This window comes from Drosophila montana, unplaced genomic scaffold, assembly GCF_035044405.1.
Source record: "Drosophila montana isolate Dmon_TW-CO22-7 unplaced genomic scaffold, ASM3504440v1 contig_2438_1, whole genome shotgun sequence".
Classification (NCBI taxonomy): Eukaryota; Metazoa; Arthropoda; class Insecta; order Diptera; family Drosophilidae; genus Drosophila; species Drosophila montana.
Window position 1 is genome coordinate 1,880,239 of NW_026997315.1, and position 24,848 is coordinate 1,905,086.

Sequence of the window (24,848 nt, forward strand, 5' to 3'; positions counted from 1 at the left end):
TTTTTAGCATTTCAGTTGTGTTTGTTTTATTTTGCTTGCTTTGCTCTTGCTACCTCGGCTTTAATATTTCAATGTATTTCAGGCTTTTTGTTCGAAACTTTTGACAACAAATTTTTTTTGGCCTGTATGTTCAGAATTTCGAATCAAATTTGCACTCAAATAACCGTAAGCCGTACAAGTAATTTAATTAACTGCCATTTTGTTGTTGTTGTTGTTGTTTCTGCTGCTGCTGCTGCTGCTGCTGCTGCTGGTGTTGTTGTTGTTGTTGCTGTTGTCGCTGCTGCTGCTGCTGCTGCTGTTGCCGTCGCCCGCCTTTGCTGCTCCCTTCCAAATAAACGGTTTCATTAAAACATAACTAAATTCTAATGTAGAACAATTTCATTAAACATATTTATCAACGAAGCATTAAGAAAGCGTTCATCCTGCGTTTATCTTCTTCTTGTTCTTGGTTTTTTTTTTTTTTTAAATTTATGACTTTTTCTTTGTTATTGTTATATCCGCGCGTTCGTATTGAATTATTTTTTCAGCTTTTACTTTTTTTTTTGTTTTGTTTTTGATAAATAACTTGTTATCCACTTGTGTTGTTTCCCATTTAATTAATTCGCTATTGAAGAGAGCTTTTGGGATACTCCGTTCACAGTCTTTGATTTAAGCACATCATTTTCATACGAAAAGACAGTTTCCTTGCCATTTTCGACGACGCTGCAAATAGAAAAATATAGAAAAACCATGAGACATTGTGACTATAAATGTTTAAACACAGAATGGTATTTATAATTAATTGAATAGGATTTGAAGGAAAACATATTCAAGAAATCATAAACGGAATATCAAATGTAAATTGGCAGAGTTTTAACAGAATTATGATCGTAAGAACATTCAAAAGCTTGATTTCTAGGATAGGGTATTAAACTATGTCATTTTTTCTTATGGAGCCATGCAAGTTAGGAGGAGGGACTTATGAACTAAAACAAGTAAAACTTCATTTGCGAGCAATCGAAATGGAGGCAACCTACCGTTTGGTCATCAGTTTTTTGCCATTGACAAATACCGTTGAGGTGGATGTGCGCTTAACGGCTCCGTTGCTGTGGTGGCCACCGCCGGCGACACTGTTGCTGGCGGAGAAGGAGGTGAAACCGCTGGTGGGCATGAAAAAGTCCATCATTGAATAGTTGAGCATGGGCGCACCAAACGGGCTCGCCAATTTGTGCTGATGGTGATGATGATGATGGCGAGCAGCGCCGCCGCCGTTGACACTATTGTGGCCAGTGTGTCCGCCATGACGTCGACTGCTGCTAGTGGCGCCATTTGACTGTGAGTAGCCATTGGCATCTGCAAGGGGTCAAAGATAAGATGATATATTGACATATTTTATAATAATATTATGCATGTTACGCACCTCTAAAGAAGTCGGCGAAGGGCGAATTGACGCCAAAGAACTCGCGGAAGACCTCCTCGGGCGGTCGGAACACAAACGGAAAGCCGCCCATAATGTCAAAGTCATCAAAGTCGTGCGTGTAATGATGACGGGCATGCGAGCGGCTCTGGGCCCGATCCCCTAGCCCATCCTTTCCGTACTCATCGTAAATGCGGCGTTTCTTTTCTGCAAGCATTCGAGAAAGCATGTTAAAAATATTGTTTTTAAGTGTTAAATTCCATGTTGGCTTTTTGTTAGTCCAAAATATTAACTAGCTGGGCTGGCTGGGCATTAGACAAGGCCTCAACATTGCACAGGATGAACAAGCTGCTGCTGCTGCGGCTGCTGCTGCTGAAGATGATAATGACGAAGATGCTGACGATGGATCATATTGATTATGTGGCTGGTGGGTGGTTGTTTTAGTTGCGCGTTGCTTATGCAAAAAAACGAAAAAAGTAACTTCGTGCGCGTCAAGGTTGTTGTCAGTTCAGCAAATAACAAAAACCAAAAAACAAGAGTGCTCTAGTCGAGTGTGCCCGACTACAAAATACCCTGTACACAGCTCTAAATTGTTGTGATCGTAATGTTGCTTTATACAAACACAACTACACTCATATGTAGTATACAAAGTATATAAATTGCATACTAATAAAAATGTATTCCTCAATAACTTGCGTGTTTATTGTCCGATAGAAATGAAAGTTAAGCTGTTATATAAAACTGCTTGTATACCAAAAATCAGATATAGATATAGATATATAAACAATAAATAAGATTTTTAAGCTTATGGAAAAAGACTTACTTATACAAAATGTGAAATAGTCTTGTTCTACACATCAAATACTATTGTCCCCATCTCTTATAAGCTCCGAGATACGCTCAAACAACCCATAACTTAAAATTGATATATATCGATTACCAGAAAATGGAGTGTTATCGAAAAATATAGTATATAATATAGTTACAGGTAGTTTATATTTTAGTTACAGGTGGTCTATAAAATAGTTACAGATGGACATGGCGCAGATCGGCTGTCACATACATTTGCACAAAGCCAAACTATTTTCAATTGGTACAGGGTATACAAAAAGCGCACAACCAAATAAAAAAACAAAACGATAACGTTACGTTAACAATGGCATAACCTCAAAAAAACAAAATATATGCGTCTCGAGACTCTTTTTACCAAACAGTTTGTGAAACGGCGTGCCCTCGAACAAGTTGCGGAAGGTAAACGCCTGATAGCGATTGCCACGCCGCCCAGCCGCACTGCTGCTATAGCTGGGATAATAATCATAGTCGTAGTCACGACTCGTCGATGATGCACCGTTGCCGCTGCGATATCGAGAATAGTAACCGTTTGTGCTGCTGCTGCTGCTGCTCGCTGACGTTTTGTGCAGCGTTGCCCGAGCATCATAGATACGTCGCTTGCGGGCTAAATACAACAACAACAACAACGGATAGATTCAAATGTGCGCAACAGCTATTACAACTCCAAAAAAAGTACACAAACTTATGGGCAACCCTGTATAAATTTTGCGCTTACCATCAGACAAGACTTCGTAGGCCTCGGAAAGCTCGCGAAAACGTTTGTTTGCCTCTTCCAAATTGTCCGGATTCTTGTCTGGATGCCATTTGAGCGCCAATTTTCGATAGCTGCGATCGAAAGAGATTTATTAGAGCACAAACAAATATGAAAAAAAAAGAGTCGGAGCATGGCATTTTGCGCTCTCTTAATTGCGCGTAAGCTCGAGCTTTTTGCGTTCGGCGTAACAGCATTCCAAGTTGCATTCCATTGTGCATTCGTTTTACACTCGAAGCAGTAATTAAGAGAGCGCCATCTTTTGCAGCTCCTTCCAATACTTACGCCTTTTTCACTTCACCGTCGGTGGCAGTGCGTGCCACATCCAATACTTTGTAATAGTCCACCATTTTGTTGCTGTGTGTGTGTGTAGGTGAACGCGTTTCTTTGTTTATAAACAATTATTAACTTGCTGTTGTTGCCTATATCAATTGCAATACAATCGCTTCTCGTTCCACTAACTTCTCAAGCGCAACTGCAAAAAACAATCAACATAATGGGAAATTAGTAAAGTGTGTGAACAAAAAAACAAATAGAAAGGAACTAAAAATACCGTTAAACAGGCAGCATTTGGCAAAAAATAAAATTTATTTATTACTTTTTTGGTTTTTTTTTACTGCTTATGTTGTTGTAGTTGAAAAGCAAGGCAATGCCTACTGGCTTTAGGGCAGGCACCCAGCAAAAACAAAATGCCAGAAATGAAAAAAAAACAAGAAAACAATAACACGTACATAGTGGTAAAGCAAAACCAGCACGATATTTGCTTTAATTTCGTTTTCTTGTTTCCATATTTTTTCTCGCTATTCTTCAGCCCCACATTTCGAGTTCAATGTCGTACGAAAACCTCATTCTCATTATGCGCCCACACACACAGACACGCGAAGCTCGCAAGCAGGAGAGCGCCAAAGGCAACGAAGACTGAGCGCGGTGGCAACGGCAACGGCAGCAGCGCGCATGTGTAGGGCGTTCAGCCGGCAATGACAGTCTGCGGCGCAGCTACTGCGCTGCCATCGTCGCGGTCGCTACACGCGTGTTAAAACTTTTTGCTTGTTGTTTTTGCTGTTGTGTGCTTTGGCTTTGCGCTACTCGCATTTGGCTTTTGGCGCCCATCTTCGCCCCCCTTGTTTTTACACACATTTTCGTGCAAAATAGTCGCTAATTTAATATAATTTGTATTGTTCTTGTTGTTGTTTTTGCTGCTGCTGCTTCTGCTGTTGGTTGTCAGGCAGCCCCTTGACACAATTTTTTTCTCTCTTTTTTTATCTAATAAAATTACAGCGCCAATGCACTTAGCTTTGTTGTTTTTTTTTTTTGTAGTTTGGCTGCGCTTATCTGTGTCAATTGTTGTTGTTTTCGGCCTGTGTTGCCACATGTTGCCAACGAAAGTGCGCTACAAATTAGCCCCCCAAGCTAAATGACAAACATTATGTGACTGACCGACACTTGACTGAGTTGCTGTTGTTGTTGGTGTTGACTGCGGACTGGACTGGGCCTAGCTTTGGCAGCTTGTGTGGGTTGCTTTGCGGCGTTCTTATGGGCGTTTGTTCAAGCACAAGTTGAACAAGTGTGTGTGTGTGTGTGTGCGTCTGTGTGTGATTGTGCGTGTTTATTTTGCTCCTAAATAATTTAGTTGGCATTTATTTTTGCTCAATTTTCTGTTCTAATTTATGGCTATGTATTAGCCGCGTGTGCGTGGCTATATAAATTTATTAAATTTAATAAATTCCACGCACATTTACGACACCCCGTTGCCTAACTAAATACACATGACATATACACATAGACAGCTTCTATTTATCTCTGTATATTTTGTTTGAGAAGAGGAAGCAGCTGGCTAATCATTCACTTTTATTTTATTATATAATTAGCAAATTATTAATGTAAGGCATTTTAATTATAGTTAACGTGCCCTAACACAACAAGCTTCCCTTTAAACATTGTTAATTAAATATAAAATTTTGCATATCTCTGCAATCTTAATCGAAAATGATTATTTGTTTTAACCCCATTTCTTATTTGGCTGTTGGGAATATTCATTATGAATTATAATGTTATCGGTCAGCAAATTCTTTTGTGCTGTAATGCATTTTTGTGCTGTTTTATAGTATACTTCAAATATTTTCTAATATCCGTAAGTCTTTTCTATAAATGTTACTAATACATGAAAGTTATATTTAACATTGCATACTTTTGCGCTACTTAAAGGACACTCTGCTCGTCATTATTTGAGCCAATCATTATTCACAGTCAAGAACTATTCTTATTGTGAATTACTTCGCACCGCCTAGTATCTGTACTAATATAGGTCATTTAGTTCAGTTCCATATAGATTTCTTACGGATTTTCATACTCTGCCTTGCAAAATTTATTATGCTTATCGCCAAAGCAAACACTGAATCATTAATTAACAATTGTTGCACATTTTAACGCGTAATGCATTTCACGAGATTATAAAATAATCAAATGCGTCACAATCCGTAATGAATTAAAAACTTACTGTTAACACTAATAGTCAAAAATTGTTTTACAAATATATATGAAAAAAAAATTGTTACAAGCCAGGTTCCACCGAGATTTGAACTCGGATCGCTGGATTCAGAGTCCAGAGTGCTAACCATTACACCATGGAACCAACTTGCCCGGGTTGGCAAACTTGGCCTATTTCAAGCAGCAAACGACGCACTGCGCATGTTGTGATTGAGCATAAAAGAGATGGCCTCAAACTTGAATTCAAGAGCATGAATTTTGACACCCTCCGGCCACTTTGGGACATGGTGCGGGGCGCAGAGGACTAGCCTGGCAAAGAAAAGGATACGAGTTCAATGCGACTCGTGTTTAACAAGGGTTAAAAAACCAGCTTGATGAAAACAAAGTTTTATTTATGATTTTTTTTATATCTATTTAATTTGCATATACTTTGTTTTTTCAAGGTCGCCATGTGCCACGCCTGCATTTAATATAAAATGTCACAACAAACTTAAATTTGCTGCAATGTGTGGAAAGCGCCCGAGTGAATTTCTCAATTGCTATAAAATACATATTGCTGCTTATATACAGATAAACAAATATGTATATAGGCATAGCAGCGACCGACGTCTACGTTTATATAATAATTTATATATGTACACACATATATATATGTACATATACTGGCTATATACCTGTTGACATATTCGGCAAATTCTAGGTCGTAGGTGTAGGAACTTGTAGCATTGTCTAAAAGCAGCAAATGACGACGACGACGTCGACGGCGTCGTCCGACTCTCTCGGCTTTTTAGCCAGACCAGGCCAGGCCAGCCGCATGACACACTCGTCTCGCCGGTCGCGTCGGTTCGGCCGGCGGGTGGGTGACGCGGGAACAGGAGGCGCTGACGTCTGAAGAGACTTGGATTTCACAGCTGCTGCTGACTCAAATCGCAGCAGAATTAGCAAATCGTATCGACTAACTCATCAATCGGCACTTGCTATAATAATTTTATAATTTGTACGCCAACCGCCCGTGGGCGGGGCTTGTGGCGGCATTTAAGGCAATTGACTGTTTATTATTTGTTTGCTCGCTTAGCCGGCGAAACAGACTAAAACAACATTTTAAAGAGATTGGCAAGTACGCGAAATAACACTAATACTCTATAAAGATGTTGGTCACAATACAAGAATATATATATATTCTATATATATATAAATTTGCTCAAATTATTATACCCTTTATGCCTATTTTTATAGCATAACAAAATAAAAAGTACAAAAATACGTATTTGCCTAGCGATAAGGTCGATATTAATGGGATTGGCATTGAGAAGGTCGCGTAAAAACGTTTTAAGTACGTTCAAATTTGGCCTTTTGTTCCAGGCAGTTCCCCAACTAGGTTTATTGTTAATAAACATTTTCTGCTGATTAGAGGGCAAGTCTTTTATTTTGGGGTTCACCGTAGAAAGAAAGAAAGATTCTGAATGCCTCAGTTAATCTTTATGTGCCTTATCTGCTTACATTCTTGTCGCAATACTAATCTGTACTTCTCATCAAAATATTTAAAAATGTTTTGTGCTGGTAATCTTTCAGATTTTGATTCAGAGCGTATCTCTGCGGTGAATTTCCTAGAAAGCTCTAAATTTCGATAAAGCATTCATCAAAGTTTCGATTAAGGTATCGTAATCGAAAACTTGACATCGACAGCCCCCATTAGGTTATTGTTATCAAGATTTATAATTCTGCTGAGTGCGCTTTTTAGCATTAACCGAAGTTTAAGAAATTCCTATGGAGTAATTCAGTAATTTATCTTTAACGATTGGAGTTGGGTCTGTACAAATATACATACATTCTTAGCCGACTGATTGTGCTTAGTCACTTGAACAAACGGCATTTCATAGTTGTTAGGACCTATTTAACAACTAGTTAGGGTATTTTACAACAAAAATTGACTGCGCTTGCGCTGCCTACGCAATGGTGGGCATCAAAACCTGAAACCGCTCCAAAAATTATGTATGTACGTGGTGGTTGCCAGCTGCTGTGATGTTGAGATGCTGTGGTCGCTGCCAGAGCTGAGCTGTCGTTGATGTGGTTGTTGTTGCTGTTGTTTATGCAAATTACATCACCGCCATCGGCAACGGCATCGATCGATAAATAAATGCCGCATAGACGCACGTAGAGTGCAGACAGGCAGAGCGAGAGTTTGTTCTTCTTCTTCTTTTTCTTTAGTATTCACACTTTCCATTTGGTTTGCTGCAACATGTTTGTTTATAAACTGTTGCTGCTCGTACGCACTCAATTAAAGCGTAATTGTGTCGCTTGCATTGATAAATAAAAACAACAAACATGACACGACACAATCATCTATCAGCTGTGTGTAACAGTTAACAAGAAGAAGAAGAAGAGGAGCAAGCAATAGGCAACAGTAGCAACAGTTGGTTGCGTGTTAATTACATGCGCTGCGTGCTGAGCCACTTTGCTGATTGATTTTCTTCGTCTCGTTGTTGTTGTTGTTTTGTGTTGTTATTTGTTGTTTTTGTTGCTCAGTTTGCCATAACCCACTTCTTGTGCAAATGCAATCAATACAAATACAAACACACTCACACACACACGCATGGAAAACTGATAGGCCGGACGACGTAAAGCAAAACGCGCGATAAGAAAACGTTGCGCATTTACACTCAGATATACATTTGTACACGTACAGTAAAAGCTCGCTCGAGCGTACAGCTGCAGCTACAGTTTGTTCAGCAGTGACTCAAAATATATGTATTTAGAATAACAGATAAATACACATATGTTCAAACATATTTATATTTTGTTATATTTTATTTATTTATTTTCTTTAAATCAGAAATACATATATTATATTTTTGAAGTCCAATATTTTATGCAATTTATTGCTTTAAAAATAACTTTTGTAAAAAAATAGACAGACAAAGCGAGAACTTTGTTCTTAAAAGCAAGGTCCACGAAATTGACCAGCTAAGCGAGCCGTATGTTAGTAAAGCTTTCACTGTACCAACATATGTATGTATTAGTGGGCGCCCAAGAAAGTCACGCAAGCAACAGCAGTCGCTGCCGGAGCAGCGCAACAGCTGAGAGGGCGACAGCTGAAGGGGCGACAGCTGAGAGGGGCGGGTATAACTAAACACAACTCACAGTTTGCATTTAGCCAGCGAAAACGTTTGCTGCAATCGTCGTTATTGTTGTCGTAGTCGTATTTATTAAAGCTATTATTGTTATTGTTGTTGTTGGTTGCACAAACATTATTATAAACAAATATAAAATCAAAGCGCAGCGCGGTGAAGTGGTAAATGAAGACACAACAATAACAAATCAGATGAAAAATCAAAGATATGTTAAAACGCGCACGTACGCGGCGATGAATCGTTTAGAACTGAAAGCAGGCAGCCCGACGGCATTGCCATATGTTTAACAGAGGAAGAGAGCGCGTCAGAGAGCGATGAGAGAGCGCTGAGAGAGAGATGCCGCTGTTTGTGCACATTGTAGTTGTTGCTGCGTACCTGGCTGAACCGGAAGCTATTACGCGAGTTCTTGCAAAATTTGCAGCCTTTTATCACACTGTCATTCAAGTATGTGTGCGTGTGTGTGTAAATTGCTTATCAGCGCATATCATAAACAAAAGCTTGATGACGCCGCGAGATCTGTGAATTTATTTTTATTTGAGTGGTTTTCTGCAGAGATACCAAATGTGATTCATAGACTTCAGCGGAAATTTGCTATTAGCTTTAATACCTTACTAACTTGCTTTTTGGCAACCAATATTGAAAAACACACATATTTATCGATTATAAATTCATTTAAATAAATATATGTGTAAGTTTATTGCCAAAGTTTATGTGTACCGCTTGCTTTGAGAGGCAGCAAAGCGCCAGAGCGCAACCAAATGTTAAGGCAACAAATTTGAATATTTAATTTTAGCACTCACAGCCAGCTGTAGGGTGAGGTGTATAAGATTAAGGGGGCAAGCGGAGGGTAGCAACCGCTCGGTGAGTCGTTGACGCCGTCGCACAGTAGCGCAAGGTATAGCAGAGTTTTTGGAAATTAACTTTTCGAATAACTTAAAAGATTGTGTGCATCGCGAATTTGAAGCATTCGTTTAAAAACTGATCTAATTAAATTAAATTTGGATTTTTTTTTTTAGCAAAATGATTTAAAATTTTGGTATTTTAAGAATACTATATGAACTAGCCACAAACAAAAAAAAAATATTTTCATAAATAATAAATAAACTTTACATCAACGTAAGCTTTTAGATATAAGCTTTTCCAAATTGAAAGTCGCCAAAGGTCTAAGCAGAAAGCGCTTCGTTAATTACTATTAGTGATAGGCTTATTTAGTATGTTTAAAAAATAAGTAAATAGATTTTTTTATATTTTAAAATATTGATGCGATTAAATCTTTTATTATGTTGTCTTTTACTGACGACCTGCCCCATTTCATTCACAAATTCCATGCAAATACCTATTTTTGTTTCACCAACACTCGTCCCACTGTGACATCCTCACAGCAGGTGGTGATGATATTTGCTCAGTGAAAAATTTGTGCAAATTTCGCAAAGTTTATAAATTTTACACTTTATATACATAATAAAATGTAGGCGTGTGTGTTGCCGTTTGTGTGCGGTTATTTTTAGTGTTGCGGAAAAATTAAAATTTATAAAAAGCAAAAATATAAATATCCGCACACACTGTGTGTGCATAAATAAATGCTCTACGTGAGAGTGTTTGACTAGAAGCTACCCAGTAGAAAAGTAAAAGGTATGCGAAAACACATTGAAATCATCAAATTTTCAAGGACTTCACTTACAATTTTATCATTCAGAATGATGCCTGCAAATATACGACATACTCATACTCTATATAGTCAATGAAAGTCTGCTGCAACCGAAACACTCAATGATCTAACGGCTGCAGGGTATAGACTAAAGTCGACGTGTGGCTGAGCAAAAGTGAGCGCCATTAATGTTGCGGAAGAAGAAGATAAAGACAGCAACAACAATGAAAACTAACGGCACACACACCGGCAACGCTGCCAAACAGAAAATTTGGCGAGGGGAATGCACGGAATTGGAACAGCGGTAAGTGGCAGCAATTACAAAAGAGAGCAGCCTAAAATAACACAAATTAATGCCACAAGGCAGCAAATTGCAATGGAAAGTGCCGCCCCCAATGTGGGGCGTGCCCAAAATGAGAGCGAAAGATAAGAAACGAAACGAAAAGAAAAAGGAAAGCAAAAATGGGAAACGCGCCAAATTGCACAATCTGTGAAACAGCGAACAACAGAAAAACACAATGCAATGCCACGAAAACCATAATAACAATAATAATAGTAATAATAACCCACAATACAATCGAGAGTAGACCTAGAAATAGACACGTGGGCGTGGGAATGTATCTATTTTTGTGATATGCCAAACCAAAGACAAATAGCTTTTCATTTCCATGTTTTCTCTCTTCTCTTCCCTTCTCGCTTTTCTCTGCGCCTTGTAAGTGTTACAACAAACGCTGATTCATCGCGCTGCAAGCAGCTGGCAATGGGTTCGACAACATTTTTGGAACTGTTTGAAATAGTTTGAAACTTTTGTAATAATAGCAAATATGCCAGCAGGGGGGAGACTTTATTATGTTTGTGGGGGGGCGGGCGTGAACTGTTTCTAATCAACTCGCCGCGCAGCATTCGGTTCAGTTCGGTTCGGCGCATAAATTAAATCAATTCAATGTAAATTTCGAAATTTGTCTGTGTAATTTTTGTGTGGTTTTTGCTGTTGTTGTTGTAAATGTTCTCTGGGCTGGTTCTGTTATGCTGCGGTCATGAGTTTTGTCAAGCGGCATTACACGGATTTAGACAAAGCTTTCAATGACATTAAATGTGACACTCCCTGATTAAGGGCAGTGCTCTATTGGGGTTTCTTTTTAGTGTCAGCGATTAAACAATGTAGGGCTTTTGTAGCAGATGTATTCCATGTATTAGTGAGCTTTTAGAAATGCGCACAGACATCCCTGCGAAGCAGCTGCATTTGAAAGCTTTAATGCGTGGGTGAGTTGTGTCTGTGTGAAAGCACATTAAAGCTCCCTTCGTTTAGAGTAGCTGTCACGTGTGCTGAGTAAGGAACAATGATTGTTTGTTTTAAAGGTTCTCTTGCGGCTCCCAACCAATTTGTTGAGTGATGCACAAAAAATCACGCAACTTTAATTTAAGAGTTACTCAATTCAATGATTAATTATATGCGATTGCTTTTGTATATAGAATTCCAGCTAAAAGCATATACAAACTTCTAAGAAATTTCATTGCCTTTTTATCTTCATCTGCAGTAAAAATAGCCCGATAAATGATTGTCGACTGGGGCGAAGTTCAAGCGCTAGTTCTCCATCTCTTTTATTTCTTGTCTTGTCTGTGATCTAATCTAATCAAGGTTTTGCGAAACTGCCGGACTCGAGGGGACACAGCAGCTGGGCGCCCACTTGTGCGGGTGTAATGATGACGACGATGACGCTGGCTTTGGAGTCATGCACCCATAAATACTATAAGACAAAGCAAAACAAAAAAATACGGCTAGGAACTAAATATGGCAAAGTCAGCTTTGTGGCCCGATCTGTCTGAACTGGCGGTCACATAAAAACTACCCACCATCAATCGCAACACAGCAATGCGATCATAAAACCTGTAGCTAAAGATCAGCTAAGCAACCAACCAGGCAGCCAGCCAACCAACCAGGCAGCCAGCCAGACAGTCACTCGGGCAGGCGGATGATGATCTCAATGAAGACATTTTTTATTGCGTTTCTGATTTGTGAAATCGTCTTGATCCCACCCTCACCCGCGCCTCTTGAAACTCTCTTTTTCTTCCACGCGGTTGCAAGTCGCTTCCTTGTGCTCACTCTCCATAAATCTGCCAGGCGATGACGCTCACGATCACGATATCATCGCTATTGACTACCGTGTGGACACCACAGTCGTTGCCACCGGTGGCCGCTGTCGCCGCCGCCGTATCCGCATCTGGATCAGGTCCAATCCGGCCGCGGGCTGAGCATGCACAATGAGCGTTTAGAAAAGAAGTCAAGCGCTGTTGCACTCTTTGTTGTTGTTTGTTACATTCACTGCAGTCTATTGATGATACCCCTGTATTTAATGGGGGCATATCAGTTGTACACTCTGTATGTAACATGTGCATCTTTTCTTCAATCGATTTGTAGTTCTTAAATTTCATATTCAAAAGGAAGCGAAAATTATAATTTTAAGTCCTTAAAAAAATATGTATTTTATTATTCAAGCTATTATTTTCCGAATATCTTATAAGATTGATATCTTTTCTAATCTTTTAAAAGTTTTTATAAATTGGAATCCATGCCATGAAATGATCTTAATATATACATTAATTTTATGAAATATAATCTTATAAATTGTATAAATATTATACAACTGCCTTTTGAAATTAGCTAGAAAAATATATGTATATATTTTATATTTATATCCTATTTTCTATATTTATCCAATCTTCTATACAAATCCTATATAGTATATACATCCTATGACATCCGTAACCTAAAATTCTTCCCATAGCACCTAACAAAATGTGCTCTGTCCAAGTAATTGCTTCTTTCTCAAATAATAACATTTGTATCCTACAGGGTACATTTATAGTCGTTGTCATTTCATAGCCCCTCCGCATTCTCACATGTTTCGTTTGTTATGGTCGCTGCAGTTGCAGTTGCTGCAGCTTTGTGCACCCGTTTGTTGCATTGACAATGAAGTTATTAAAGCGCAAAGCTGGACAACAAACCGCAAAACTTGCAACCAACCGCAAGCATTTGGGCTATGAACGGAAACATGTGATTAGCTGACGAAAAAACAAAGTATAAATATATATATAAAACTCCATCGTTAAGTCTTCCAAACCGCTCGTCAAACAACCAAATTATTCGTGTGCACTGTAAACTACCTGCAACTACATAAATCAGAGGCAGTTGAAAGATTTTTAGAGGCGAAAGTAGCCAACGGCCTTTCGTTTGAGTTTATTTATCCTATTTTTTATGTTCGCCAACAATGTCTTAAGGTTCATGTCGACCCCGCACTAAATCGTGTTGCACAATTTGTAGCACGTACTCTGGCGCTGTAGGTTAAATATCAACTCATTTCTATCTAGATACTGGTAGCAACATAATTTCCCAATTAGATAAACCACAAAAGAAACACACTGGCGGGTCGTAAAAACAAGACGCTGACAGCCGAGTTGCTGTCCAAAGAAGTGAGGTGTGCGAAGTGGAGTCTGGAAATCTGATATGTCTGTCTGTCGAAAGAGGTTCAGAGAACAAGTGTTGTGGAAAACCACAGCGAAGAAAAAAGCTCTCCAACTGGCTTTATAATAGCCGTGAGATAACTGAACCCAAAGCTAAAGACTATAAATCATCACAACTTTATTTTTGGTAACCTTAGCAACAACTATTGTTTAACAAAAAGATGCTAGGTTTCAGCTGTTGTTGATTTTGCTGAGGTTTATTTACTTAGCTAGATTAGAGCATTCGCATTTTTTGCATGTCATGCCGAGCGAGTTCTTAAACAAATTAGCATGAGTTTGGCTTGAGTTAATTCTTAACCCAAATCCCACAGTTGTCCATGAATTTTTTGTTACACTTGTCAGAGAAATTTGTAGAAGCGCTTCCTTTAAATGTTAAAGGCTTAAAAGCTTAAGCTAGATAAGAGCTTGTGGTATTTAATTAGGCCTAAAGATATATGTCTTAACTGCTTAGATCTATTCTGAAGATCAGATCTATAAAGAACCACAAACACAAATATATTCATTTTTAAGGCACATAAAATTTTTGCTTATTAAAATTTAAACAAAATCTTAAATTTGAGTTAATTTAAAAACTATCTTGTCTTGCTTAAAGCTACCCACATTTACATTTTCAGCATTAGCTTAAAAAGTATACAAGAAAGATCCATGCTAGATCAATTATATTCCAAAAGCGCCAGCTCAAGCGACTTTACACTCATAAGTTGATTGTTGGCGATAAACAATAGATTGTACCATGTATTCTCCAGGGCACTTTCTACCCCCTTAATAAATTCTTTGCTTTCAATTTCACCACCGGAGGATTTCCCATCAGTATCTCTCCATCCTATCTACTAATTCTTTTTATACTTGTACAAATTTCTTTACTTCTTTAAAAACTTGTTTCTCCATTATTGCATGTTTATCATATATTCTTAAATAATATAGTCTATTACGATTATTTTTCATTACAAGCACATCTATAAGGAATACCTAGGAATTGATAATATCCAAGTTTAAGCCACTTAACACTCATATAAATATTGGACGTGAAGAATTTTATGGCATTGTACTTGAAGCACCGCACTTAAATTATTTTAGGTGCTTCAACTTTGTGCACTTCGGTAGCCCTTTCACTCAAATTTCGGTGGGTGCATTGCACAATTGATTTCAAGTAGTTAAACTACTTCAAGTACAAGCAACCAACTCTGTTTTTTTTTGAGGTCAACTAGGCGTCAGGCGTTGACTTGTGGGGCGCCTCCGCTGGTTCCTCTGATCAGCAGAAGACAACGTTGTGGTTGCTGCTGTTGTTGTTGTAGTGGTTGTTGTTGTTGCTGGCATTTGGTAGCTTGGTCAGTTCAGCGGCGCACAGCCTCTGACTCTTGTGTCTGAACTTTCTGCCCGCTCACGCGCAACAGTAAAAAATTAAATAAAAAAAATGACAGGCCATAAAGTGTGCTTTTTTTTTGTTGTTGTTTGTTTGTTGTAGGTTTGTTTGCCGTGGTAATTATTATAAATAGTTAAAATTAAGCCCATAAACAAAATGAAAGTTGAGCGGCGCCCGAGTCAGGCTCGCTCGCTCGCCGATCAATTTCAGTGTTCAACAAGTTTGCCTGACAGCCGCAACAAGAAGAAAACGAACTCAATTTCCAAAGCAATTAATTTAATTGAATGCAGTAGTCATAAAACAAAAGCAAACACAAAAAAAAAAAAAAAACAAAGACAACGCAACATAAAACAAGACACGTTGATGAAGATGATGGTGGTAATAAATGTTTAATTGAAAAGTAATTTCGTGTCACAAAAAAAACGTAATTAAGAATTAATGACCAATATGCCGGCAAGTGTCAGACAAATGCAAAACGGCCAATTTACAGTGTTGGCTAACACGCCAAGTCGAAGTTATGGAAAGTGGTATTATTTCCATAAGTGTTTCATTGCTAAGGTTCCCCCACAAGCTCCGCAACAGAACAGTTTTGATTTCATAAATTCTCCTGTTAAAAGTTTACTCTAGCAATGTTGTTTAAGATCCAAGTTAACTTCTCGTATGGCGAAGTTATGGAAAGTTATATGATTTTTATAACTGTTTAATTGCTAACTTTCCACCAGATGCTCTTCGACAGAACAGTGTTGCTAAAGCCCCCAAGTTTTATTGCCAATGTTTTGCCTGTTTACACGGTTTGATGTTTCATTGCCATTGGTCCACCTGTTTAGAATTTAGTCTAACAGTGTTGATTAACACCCAATTTTACTTCTCGTAAGCGCTCCATATTTACAGAGTTGTTTAACACGCCAAATGAATTTATCGAAAGAGCTTAAATTAATTGCAATTTGCAAGCGCTGTGACTGTTTCATTTCCATTGTGTCTGAGCACACGCGCCTCACCTTGAGCAAATTGTGCGATAAAAGCAAAAAACAAGAAACTTCATGTCTCTCCCTCTGTGTCTAGATCTTAACCTTAACTCTTTTGTGTGTGCGCTCGCGACATTGGACCTGACACAATGTTAAAAGATTTTGCAAACATGCAAAAGAAACACGAAAAAAGTAACTAAAAATGATTCGCAAATGGAATTGAAACCACAGCGGGGTTTAAGGGGAGTTAAAAGATTCGGCACTTAAGGATTGGCAAATTAAAAAGTAATATCTAAGCAAGAACAATGCGAAAATTAAATAAATTATTATTAGTTTTATATAAAGGTACCTAAAACTGACTCAGCAGAGACGAGAAGATTTATGTAGACTCGCCTAACTTGTAGATATATATATATATCAAATTAGCTAGTCTCGAGCGGCGACTCATTGAAGACCTTCACAACAGCTGGGTTTACTCGGAATCGAATCGAATTCTCAACCATATCCAGTTCTTAGGTATAGTTTATTATTAGATCCATTCACATTCAAACTTTGCAGTTTGAGCTTTCATTTATTTAATTATAACTTATTTCATCTAATTACATTAGCTAACTAAACAGTTATGTTAAATGAAGCGAGCGAAATGACGCTCCACAAGGTTTGCCAATGAGACTAGACAGACAGAGCGAGCGACAGATAGAGGAGACCCTTGAAATATGAATGTACTCAAGTTGCAATGCCGAACCTACAGACATTGACCAGCACATGATATATGAGTATTATGCTCATAGACTGTCTCAAACTGCAATTCTAGCAGTTCTTTCAAGAGCGAAGCACTCATGAGTGGTAAATTTCGGTGACATCATCAAACGGTCTTTTTTGTACACTTTATTTTTCTTTTTTGGGGTTTAATTTGAGTTTATAGAGGGAACTTTTTTTTTGTTTGTATGACTCCATATGCTAGCGCGTTTCTCAGAAAGCGAACCCGTTTTCTGTGGAAGCAAAACCTTCAAAGAACGGGGCAGTCTGGCAAATGGATTACTTGGGGGAAACTGGACCTCAGCGGCGTCTGACCCAAACCCAAAAACATCATTTGGTCAACCACACAAAACTTATATCTCGCTTTACCACACTGGTTTCCCATTGAATTCATGCTCCAAGCAAATCTCTTAACTGGTTCGTTTGCCTTCTGCGCTTAATTAAATGGCCAATCATATTTACATGGTGCATCAACCCAATTAATAAATTGAATTTGTAATAAGCCGTAAGCTGGGACACGTGTAAGCGCCACATAACTGTAGGCAGTTTTTTTTATTAACGGACTTTCTCACAGTACCCATGGAGAAAACATTAACCCTACCTTATGTACATGGAGATGGACAGGCGGGCCGCCGACTGGCCGGCTGGCAGACAGGCAGGCTGACTGCCCCGTCATGAAAGTGTTGGCTTCGCATCAGACTTGAGTTTTTTATATTCATCTTGCTGCGGGCAGACAAGTGGCCCGCTCATTAGACAAGCTGTGTAGAGATATGGGGAGTTGTGGTGCGAACCGGTTCATTTAAATAGCCAAAGCTAAGCAGACGCAATGATTGATTCATCATCCGAAGTCAGTAAATTATATGAGGTTTACAAGATTTTCACTGCATTAGCACAGTTGCAACGGTAGTTGGTCCCCCCGCAAGGCAGGAAAAGGCTGGTTCGGGCGCAGGGGGCCGGGACCAACGGGACGCTGACAGGCAACAATTTTTATGTGCGCTTCAAGTGCAGCCAGAGGAGATTCATTCAATTTATCTAACACGAACTGACATAAAAATAAACCACCATCGAACGAAAAACCGGGCTCAATGCTCAAAGACTCGTTTTGGTAATTAATAAAAAATCATGAGTAGGTTGGAGAGTCGAAGAGGTGGGGAGCAATCATCAATGGGCAAACATAAAAATTACGCTCCCAAATGGATAAACCATTTGAGATACGTAGATACAATGTCGGCAATCAAGATATTTACTTTGGATTTCACTCAACGCTACACTTAATGATGATATTCTATAAGTGACTACTATAAATGTGGTTACAGGCAAACTAAATGCGGATTCTATTGAAAGAAAACATTTGTAGCACCAGCGGATGGCGATGAATCTTTATAGTGTGGCATTGTATTTTACCATGGAACTTATAGATGGATAGTAAAAGCAAGCAAATAGCTTGTATTCATCTTTGTATTAATAGAAAAGCATAGAGAGATATTTTTAATATGCAGTCTAATTTTGAACGAACGAAACATTTTTAGAATGCATTCAAATTATTTCATTTTAGATTATAAACAAACTTTTCTCAATATCCCATATGGTCTAGTGGCTAGGATATCTGGCTTTCACCCAGAAGGCCCGGGTTCGATTCCCGGTATGGGAAGTAAATTTTTTGTATTTTTTTCTTTATTAATCATAATGTAAAATTCTCGTAATATAGTTCTAAAATTCCCTTTATGGGCCGCAAAAAGCTACATATATAAAATCACTCAAAAAGAAACTTGCATAGGTTATAGCCCTCGGCTCTGGGCAATAAAGGAACCTTTATTGAGTCACTATCTTGGCGGCCCCATAAATATATTTTTCAGCTATTATCTAAATGAGCAGCTATCAAACTCTGACCTTTAAAGTCCAATCGTTGCCCTGGGGCGAAAGTGAACTTCAATGAACCCTATTATGGCTATAGTGTAGTGTTTAAGTGCGCTTCGGTCGCTTTACACACAACGCCATGGGATATACAACCCAATTAGCATGCTAACTTCTTCGGGCAATCCATTAAAAAACCTCACGCACTACGTTTCTTTTAGTTCTGCGTTTCTCGACTCCAAGTTGGAGTCCAAACGGTTTGACTTGTCGTGAGGTGCAGCTAGAAAACGTGTAAATTTCATTGCGACAGGCAACAGTTTTTTTTAAATCTTTTTAAACACCCTGCACGCATACTAACTAAGGGGTGTCTTAAACTGATTATAATGATTAATTGGTATATTATAAACATTTTTATTTAGATGAGTTGGCTAAGGAGGATCCGGATTCGAAACTTATTCTAGGGTTTGGACGTCTTAACCAGAGAAGAAGGTTGATATAATTATGCGATAAATAAAAAGAATAATAAGGAAATCCTCAACAAACTGTTTGATTTAATGCTCATTGGTCTTTTAGATTACTTGAAGTTACTTGAAAACAGGGTATCATGAAGTAAGGAACTTTCGATCAGACAGCTCGGCGTGATTTGTTTTTATGGGAGTATTGGGTATTGAGCTGTCCGTTGCCATAGTTTTCTCTTCAGCCATTTAGCATGGCAATCAGACAACAACTAGCCATGCCTAGTGTCTGCCCCACGCCTCCCCCTTGGGGGAATAATACACGCGGGTCATGCATGGCCTGCAGTTGAAATTGTCGTACACACCTCTTTGGCTTTGTTTGCGCAGACTGAGGCGACACAGACGACGAGACGAGAAAAAGTGCAAAGCGTTTTCACTCATTTCATTTTCATGTTCGTGAAAATGCGCATATGAGAAGACTCTGGCGGCACGCCCACTGTCTGTTGTGGCAGCCCGCGGCGGGGGCCCAACTACAAGAAGGGCCGCCGCTCACAAGTCAAAGGCCGTTGACACAGATTTAAGTTGGTTGCGTGTGTGAGTTAAATCCGGGGCTGGTCAAGACACGACACATGTAGATATATCTGCCAGACAAGCGGGTAGAAAGTGGTATCGAAGAGACGCATGACCAATAAATAAATTGAAATATTTACGCTTTAAGCAAAGAATCGAAAATGCCGCAACGCGATCGAATGAACGAACGAGCAAAAGATCGCGCCAACCGGTCTGGGAGTCTCTGAGGCTCTCCAGTGTGGATCTGGCTCTGTGTCTCTGGCCGTTGTGTGTCCGTGTCTGTGTCTGTGGGTATCCATCCGCATCCCTATAATCGCTACGTTGGTCTCTGCCGTCAGCTGCTGCTGTTGCTGCTGCTGCAGCATAGTCTGCAGCTGTGTGACCCACTCCCAGTTGTCCATTTAAAGCGGCAGCATCGAATACAAATTCGAATCGCAAACGCGGCCAAACTACGCCAAAACGCAAAAGTATCTGCGCGCATTTATCGCCAGCTTTAGACAGTTTGACGTCGTAGTTGTAGTTTGTAGTTGGCCGTCTTGCAGTTGTTTTGCTCTGTGGCTTAGCCGAAATAATCAAAAATGAAATTTCACCTCCGGTCACACGCTTCAGAAGTTACAGAAACAGAGGCGGCAGCGGCAACAACAGGCGGCCGGAAAAATTAAAAGCGCCCAAAGGTTTTTAAATGTAAAAATTGCAGCTAATATCGCAGGTAATTAAGCGCCTGCGCCCATGGCAAGTGAAATTGATTGGATCCAGGCAAGAGCTACGCAGTTGAGACGAAACAGAATTTGCATTGTTTGTAGTGGAACACTATGAAAACGAGCCGAACACTGCTTGCTGTAAATATTGCACTGTTTATAACATCGTACGTGAATTGAAACAGTGTTGCTATTTAAATTACATTACTGGTAATAAAGCCCAATGTTCGTAGCACATATAAAAGTAATGGAGCTTGGCTTGACAAGTGCGCTACGCAGTGAAAACAAAACGGGCACATGTTTGCTATAGAAATTGGACTGTTGGTAATTAAGCGCCTTCACCACTGACACATAAAATAAATGAGAGTTCAATGTGGTCGAAATTACATCAAACGTCATTCAGTGGCAGGCTACATGACACATAAAATTGATGCGATACTCCGCTTGCGCACAACGAACTGGAAATGAAACGGGCACGTTCAAAAGCTGCTTGCTTTAAAAATTACACCACGCAAGGCAATGAAAACAAAGCGAATGCTGCTTACTGTGAAGACGCAATGTCCGTAATTAAGCGCCAGCATCAATGACATTAAAATGATTAGAGCCCCGCTTAGACACTGGAAACGAAATGGACACTGCTTGCTAGGTAGAAAATGCATTGCATATGATTAAGCGCCTTGGCATGACATATGCAAATGATTGGAGTCCGGCACAACGCAATGGAAACGAAACGGGGGGTCGCCACAACAAGCGGATTAACGACTGTGCGTAAAGGATTGCAGACGAAGCGAAAATCAAAGCATAACAAAGCTTTAGACAAAAACAACAACAGAGACATCGTCGCTTGACAGCGACGACGACGGCGACAGCGTAGCCAGCAGGCAAAAAGCTTTAATATGCAGTCAGCGTAGCTTCGGAGCTGTAGCTAGGAGGTGCGAGGGTGATGGCAGCTGCTGTTGCTCTTTTGTTCTTGCTGAAACTCAGCTCAACTGGTTTAACAATAAAAATAAAACGCAGCCGTGTCTCTTGGCGTTGGCGTTACGTTTGACGTTTAACAGAAACAGAAAAACAGGGGGAAAAAAACGGTTGAATGTCTCTTTTTTGTTGCTGCTTCGCTGCTGCTGCTCTCGTCGATTCTTGGGGCTTGGCTTTCTTTGAGCGAGCTGCTGGCAACAAAAAGCCACTATAAAAATGTTAATTTGTATGCTGTGCCTTTTTTCTGCTGCTGCTGCTGCTGTCGCTTCTTGCTCAATCGCATATTGTCTCACACGCGCTTCTAATGCCTGGGATGACGACGCCGAGCAAAGCTGATGATGGCATCCAAAAAAAAAAAAAGCTTTAGCCCGAAAGACAACAAAATTCAATTGCTACGAAAGTGGCAGGCAGCAAAAAGTGGGCGTGCCAAGGCGCAACGACAACAACTGCAACAATGGCCTACTATCTCGGCTCGCCGGCTGCTGCTTGCCACACTTTTGATGAATTAGTCGTTTTATGGCTGTTTTTCCAGCTGGCAATTAAGCTGCAGCTGGGCTTGAAGAAGAAGAAAAAACCCCATCTGTGTGCAGTTCGTTGAGCCGGATCATAAGTGGCAGCAATTTTTAGCTGATATTCATTAAAAAGCCACTTCAATTAAATTGGCTGCAGCAGGGGTCAACAATAAGTGAAGTGGAAGCTGTTTGAGATTTTTGGCTTTTTCCATTTGAGGAAATGTTTGAGAGGAAACCAAAAACAGTTGATTAATAGCGCATTAATCAAAAGGCACCCTTTATTCAAATACAAGCAATCAAAATGACAATAAATTAAGTACAACAAAATAAAATTCAGGCAAAAAATATAAATCAGAAATACTTCCCATACCGGGAATTGAACCCGGGCCTTCCGGGTGAGAGCCGGATATCCTAACCACTAGACAATATGGGATATGGGATATTTGTGTTCAGAGTAAAATTACAATCTTTTTCTTTTTCTATTCTAGGATAATAGCTTTTATCAAATCTATAAATGGAAACCATTTTTAATAAATATGTTTAGTTTCGAAGGGATTGTATAATCCCATATGGTCTAGTGGCTAGGATATCTGGCTTTCACCCAGAAGGCCCGGGTTCGATTCCCGGTATGGGAAGTACCAGTTTTTTTTGTCTTTGCGTATTTGTTTCCCGGTGGGGAAAGTACTAATTTAATGTGTTCGTTTTTGTGGCTCAGAAAGTAATTTTCTTTAAAGGTAAAAGATTCTGCAATAGTTGCTTAACTTATTTTTAACAGCTGAAGAGTGGAATTTTTTAGCTCTAGTTGGAATTACTAACTTAAAAATAAAACAAGACATATGCTACAATAAAAAGAATACAGCATTAGCTCCATTAGTTTCGTGTGGTTTTAATTTTGAAAATAGTATATTAAGTACTTAAATTTGATGTTAGCTAATCTTAGCAAGTAGAGAGGCTTAGAAATTGACCAATTTAGACAGGGGGGGAAAAAGTAAACCCAATCTAATGCAATATCATTTCTTATTGGTTGTTTTGCGATAGTGTTGGTTAATGGCTAAGCGCCACGCAAAAGAAACAAGCACGAAAGAAAAATAAACATTTTTTTGTTAGGCCGTTGCTTCTTCGCTTGGTTGTTGTCATTGTCGTCGTTGTTGTTGTAGTAGTGATTGTAGTTGTTATTGTTATAGCTACAACAACAGAAACTGTTTCGTTAACAACGGGCAAAGCTTAAAGAGTCGAGTACTTAACTTTTGTTATAACGAAAATTAGCCATGCTCATTGTTGCAACACATAACAACAACAACAACAACAACAACATGCGGCACAAACGTGTGGCAAGCGAACGGCACCAGCAACAATAAGCAGCCTATGCCTTGACTGAGTTTTTTTTCTGGCTGTTTAATACGAAAATTGCTTTTTCATTGTTGCAGCAATCGTTGTTGTTGTTGTAGTTACTAACTGACAATTTGATTGCCTTTTGCTGATGTTGTTGTTTTATTCGTGTGTGCTTGCAAACGGAAAAATCAATTTGATTTTTAATTACGGCAAATTTTAGACAAACAAATTGCGGACTGTGCCAAATAAGGCGAATTAACGAGAAAAAAACCAAAATAAATAAAAATAACAAAAAACGCCCAAGAGCAACAACAAAAACGACAACAGCAAATGCATTTATTTGAGTCACAAACCCGTATAACGGTAAACGCGCAGCTGACGCAGCATCTGATAGGAAGTGTAGCAAAGCGTCAGACAATAACAACAACAACACCAATGCACGACATGCAAAAGGAGACAACAACAACGGCAATAATTCAAATGCGGCAACAGACATCAGAGCACGGTGCATTGAACCGTTATACAATTTGCGTGAGTGTGCGTGGAAAAGAGAACACAATACACTTTCGATTATTGAACTTGTCAAATTGACAGTTGCCCGGCGCCATTTTGTTATTTCAACACTTTGCTTACCCTGCGTTGGATGCTCCCCTAACTTCGTTGTTGTTATTGTTGTTGTTGTCTCGAAATGCAGCTTGGCAAAAGACTCCTTCTGCAGCCAGGCGATAAAAGAAACAAACAAAACATGCGTTAAAATTAGGTTGATTGCAAAATGCTTAAACGCTGCTTTTCATTCTTTATTGAGCGCACTCAACTACAATAAACACGGCGAAAAACAAGATAACACGATATGGCAAAAATAAAACACGAACTAGCGAGCGAGCTTTGACGCGAGCGCTCCGATTGTTGACGGAAACGTTAGGTGGCGACAAACTCCTGGCGCGACAAAAGCAGCGAAACAACAACAAAAGCCAGCTTTTTTATTGATTTTTATGCGATGCAACAGCTAATGAAAAATCAAAAAGCACGCGCTGCCGCTCGAGCTGCAATTGTTGTTGCTGTTGCTGCCTTCGCTTGATTTGTTTTATTTTTCGCAAATCTAATTTTGCGCGTATTTAAATAAGAATAAAAACAAAGAATTTCGCACACTCACACACGCACACACGCGCGCTCTTCAATGTCAACTCGCTTTCAGCAACTTCTTGTTACTGCTTCTTTTTAATTTTTATATCCACCAATTTTTTTCATGGCTGGCATTTAAATTTAGTTAAGCACGTAGCACAAATTATAATTGTATGTATTTAGGCATAATTACCAGCCAAGCACGCTGCACTTTGCAGAACAGTTTAACTTTTGTTGGTTTTCAAGCGCCGAGAGCGCGTTTTAATGCAAAAATGCCAAGACTCGAGCACGACAACGAACCATGCGCAAGAAAAACGAAAAGAAGACTGAAAAGACACAGAAGAGGAAAAAATGCATGGCATGGTCTGCGTATATCGATATACGGTCATATTGTTGGCTGGCAATACATCGATAGGCAGCTGTTTATGTTAAGTAACAGTGGTTGGCAACGCGCGG

General features: G+C 39.3%; 1 protein-coding gene and 4 non-coding genes across 8 annotated transcripts; 2 read left to right on the forward strand and 3 right to left on the reverse strand.

Moving 5' to 3' along the window:
• On the reverse strand, positions 1-24,729 carry mrj. 4 transcript variants are annotated; one of them, XM_064681848.1, is made up of 7 exons: positions 24,586-24,722; positions 23,904-23,982; positions 3,285-3,474; positions 2,964-3,073; positions 1,400-1,603; positions 1,017-1,332; positions 1-702 (listed from the first exon to the last, which is right to left on the reverse strand). In XM_064681848.1, exons 3-7 carry the CDS (start codon positions 3,347-3,349, stop codon positions 597-599), a joined length of 801 nt encoding a protein of 266 aa, XP_064537918.1. In that variant the 5' UTR covers positions 3,350-3,474; positions 23,904-23,982; positions 24,586-24,722; the 3' UTR covers positions 1-596. The 4 variants fall into 4 exon arrangements, with proteins under 4 accessions (XP_064537918.1, XP_064537920.1, XP_064537919.1 ...); XM_064681850.1 differs by lacking the exons at positions 23,904-23,982; positions 24,586-24,722 and adding an exon at positions 8,628-8,759; XM_064681849.1 differs by lacking the exons at positions 23,904-23,982; positions 24,586-24,722 and adding an exon at positions 3,553-3,693.
• On the reverse strand, positions 5,560-5,631 carry TRNAQ-CUG (transfer RNA glutamine (anticodon CUG)). Its single transcript has one exon. It is a non-coding gene; the product is annotated as a tRNA-Gln (tRNA).
• On the forward strand, positions 18,454-18,525 carry TRNAE-UUC (transfer RNA glutamic acid (anticodon UUC)). Its single transcript has one exon. It is a non-coding gene; the product is annotated as a tRNA-Glu (tRNA).
• TRNAE-CUC (transfer RNA glutamic acid (anticodon CUC)) lies at positions 22,300-22,371 on the reverse strand. The gene has a single exon. It is a non-coding gene; the product is annotated as a tRNA-Glu (tRNA).
• Positions 22,502-22,573, forward strand: TRNAE-UUC (transfer RNA glutamic acid (anticodon UUC)). Its single transcript has one exon. It is a non-coding gene; the product is annotated as a tRNA-Glu (tRNA).
• Positions 24,730-24,848: the final 119 nt, after the last annotated feature.

What these genes read in the sequence shown, in the direction of transcription:
- mrj (XM_064681848.1), bottom strand. Translation starts at nt 3,349, where the DNA reads ATGGTGGACTATTACAAAGTATTGGATGTGGCACGCACTGCCACCGAC. An exon ending in CTACGAAGTCTTGTCTGATG is followed by an intron (nt 1,604 to 2,963) that starts GTAAGCGCAAAA and finishes GAATGCTTGCAG; the next exon opens with AAAAGAAACGCCGCATTTAC. An exon ending in AAAAAACTGATGACCAAACG is followed by an intron (nt 703 to 1,016) that starts GTAGGTTGCCTC and finishes TTCTATTTGCAG; the next exon opens with CGTCGTCGAAAATGGCAAGG.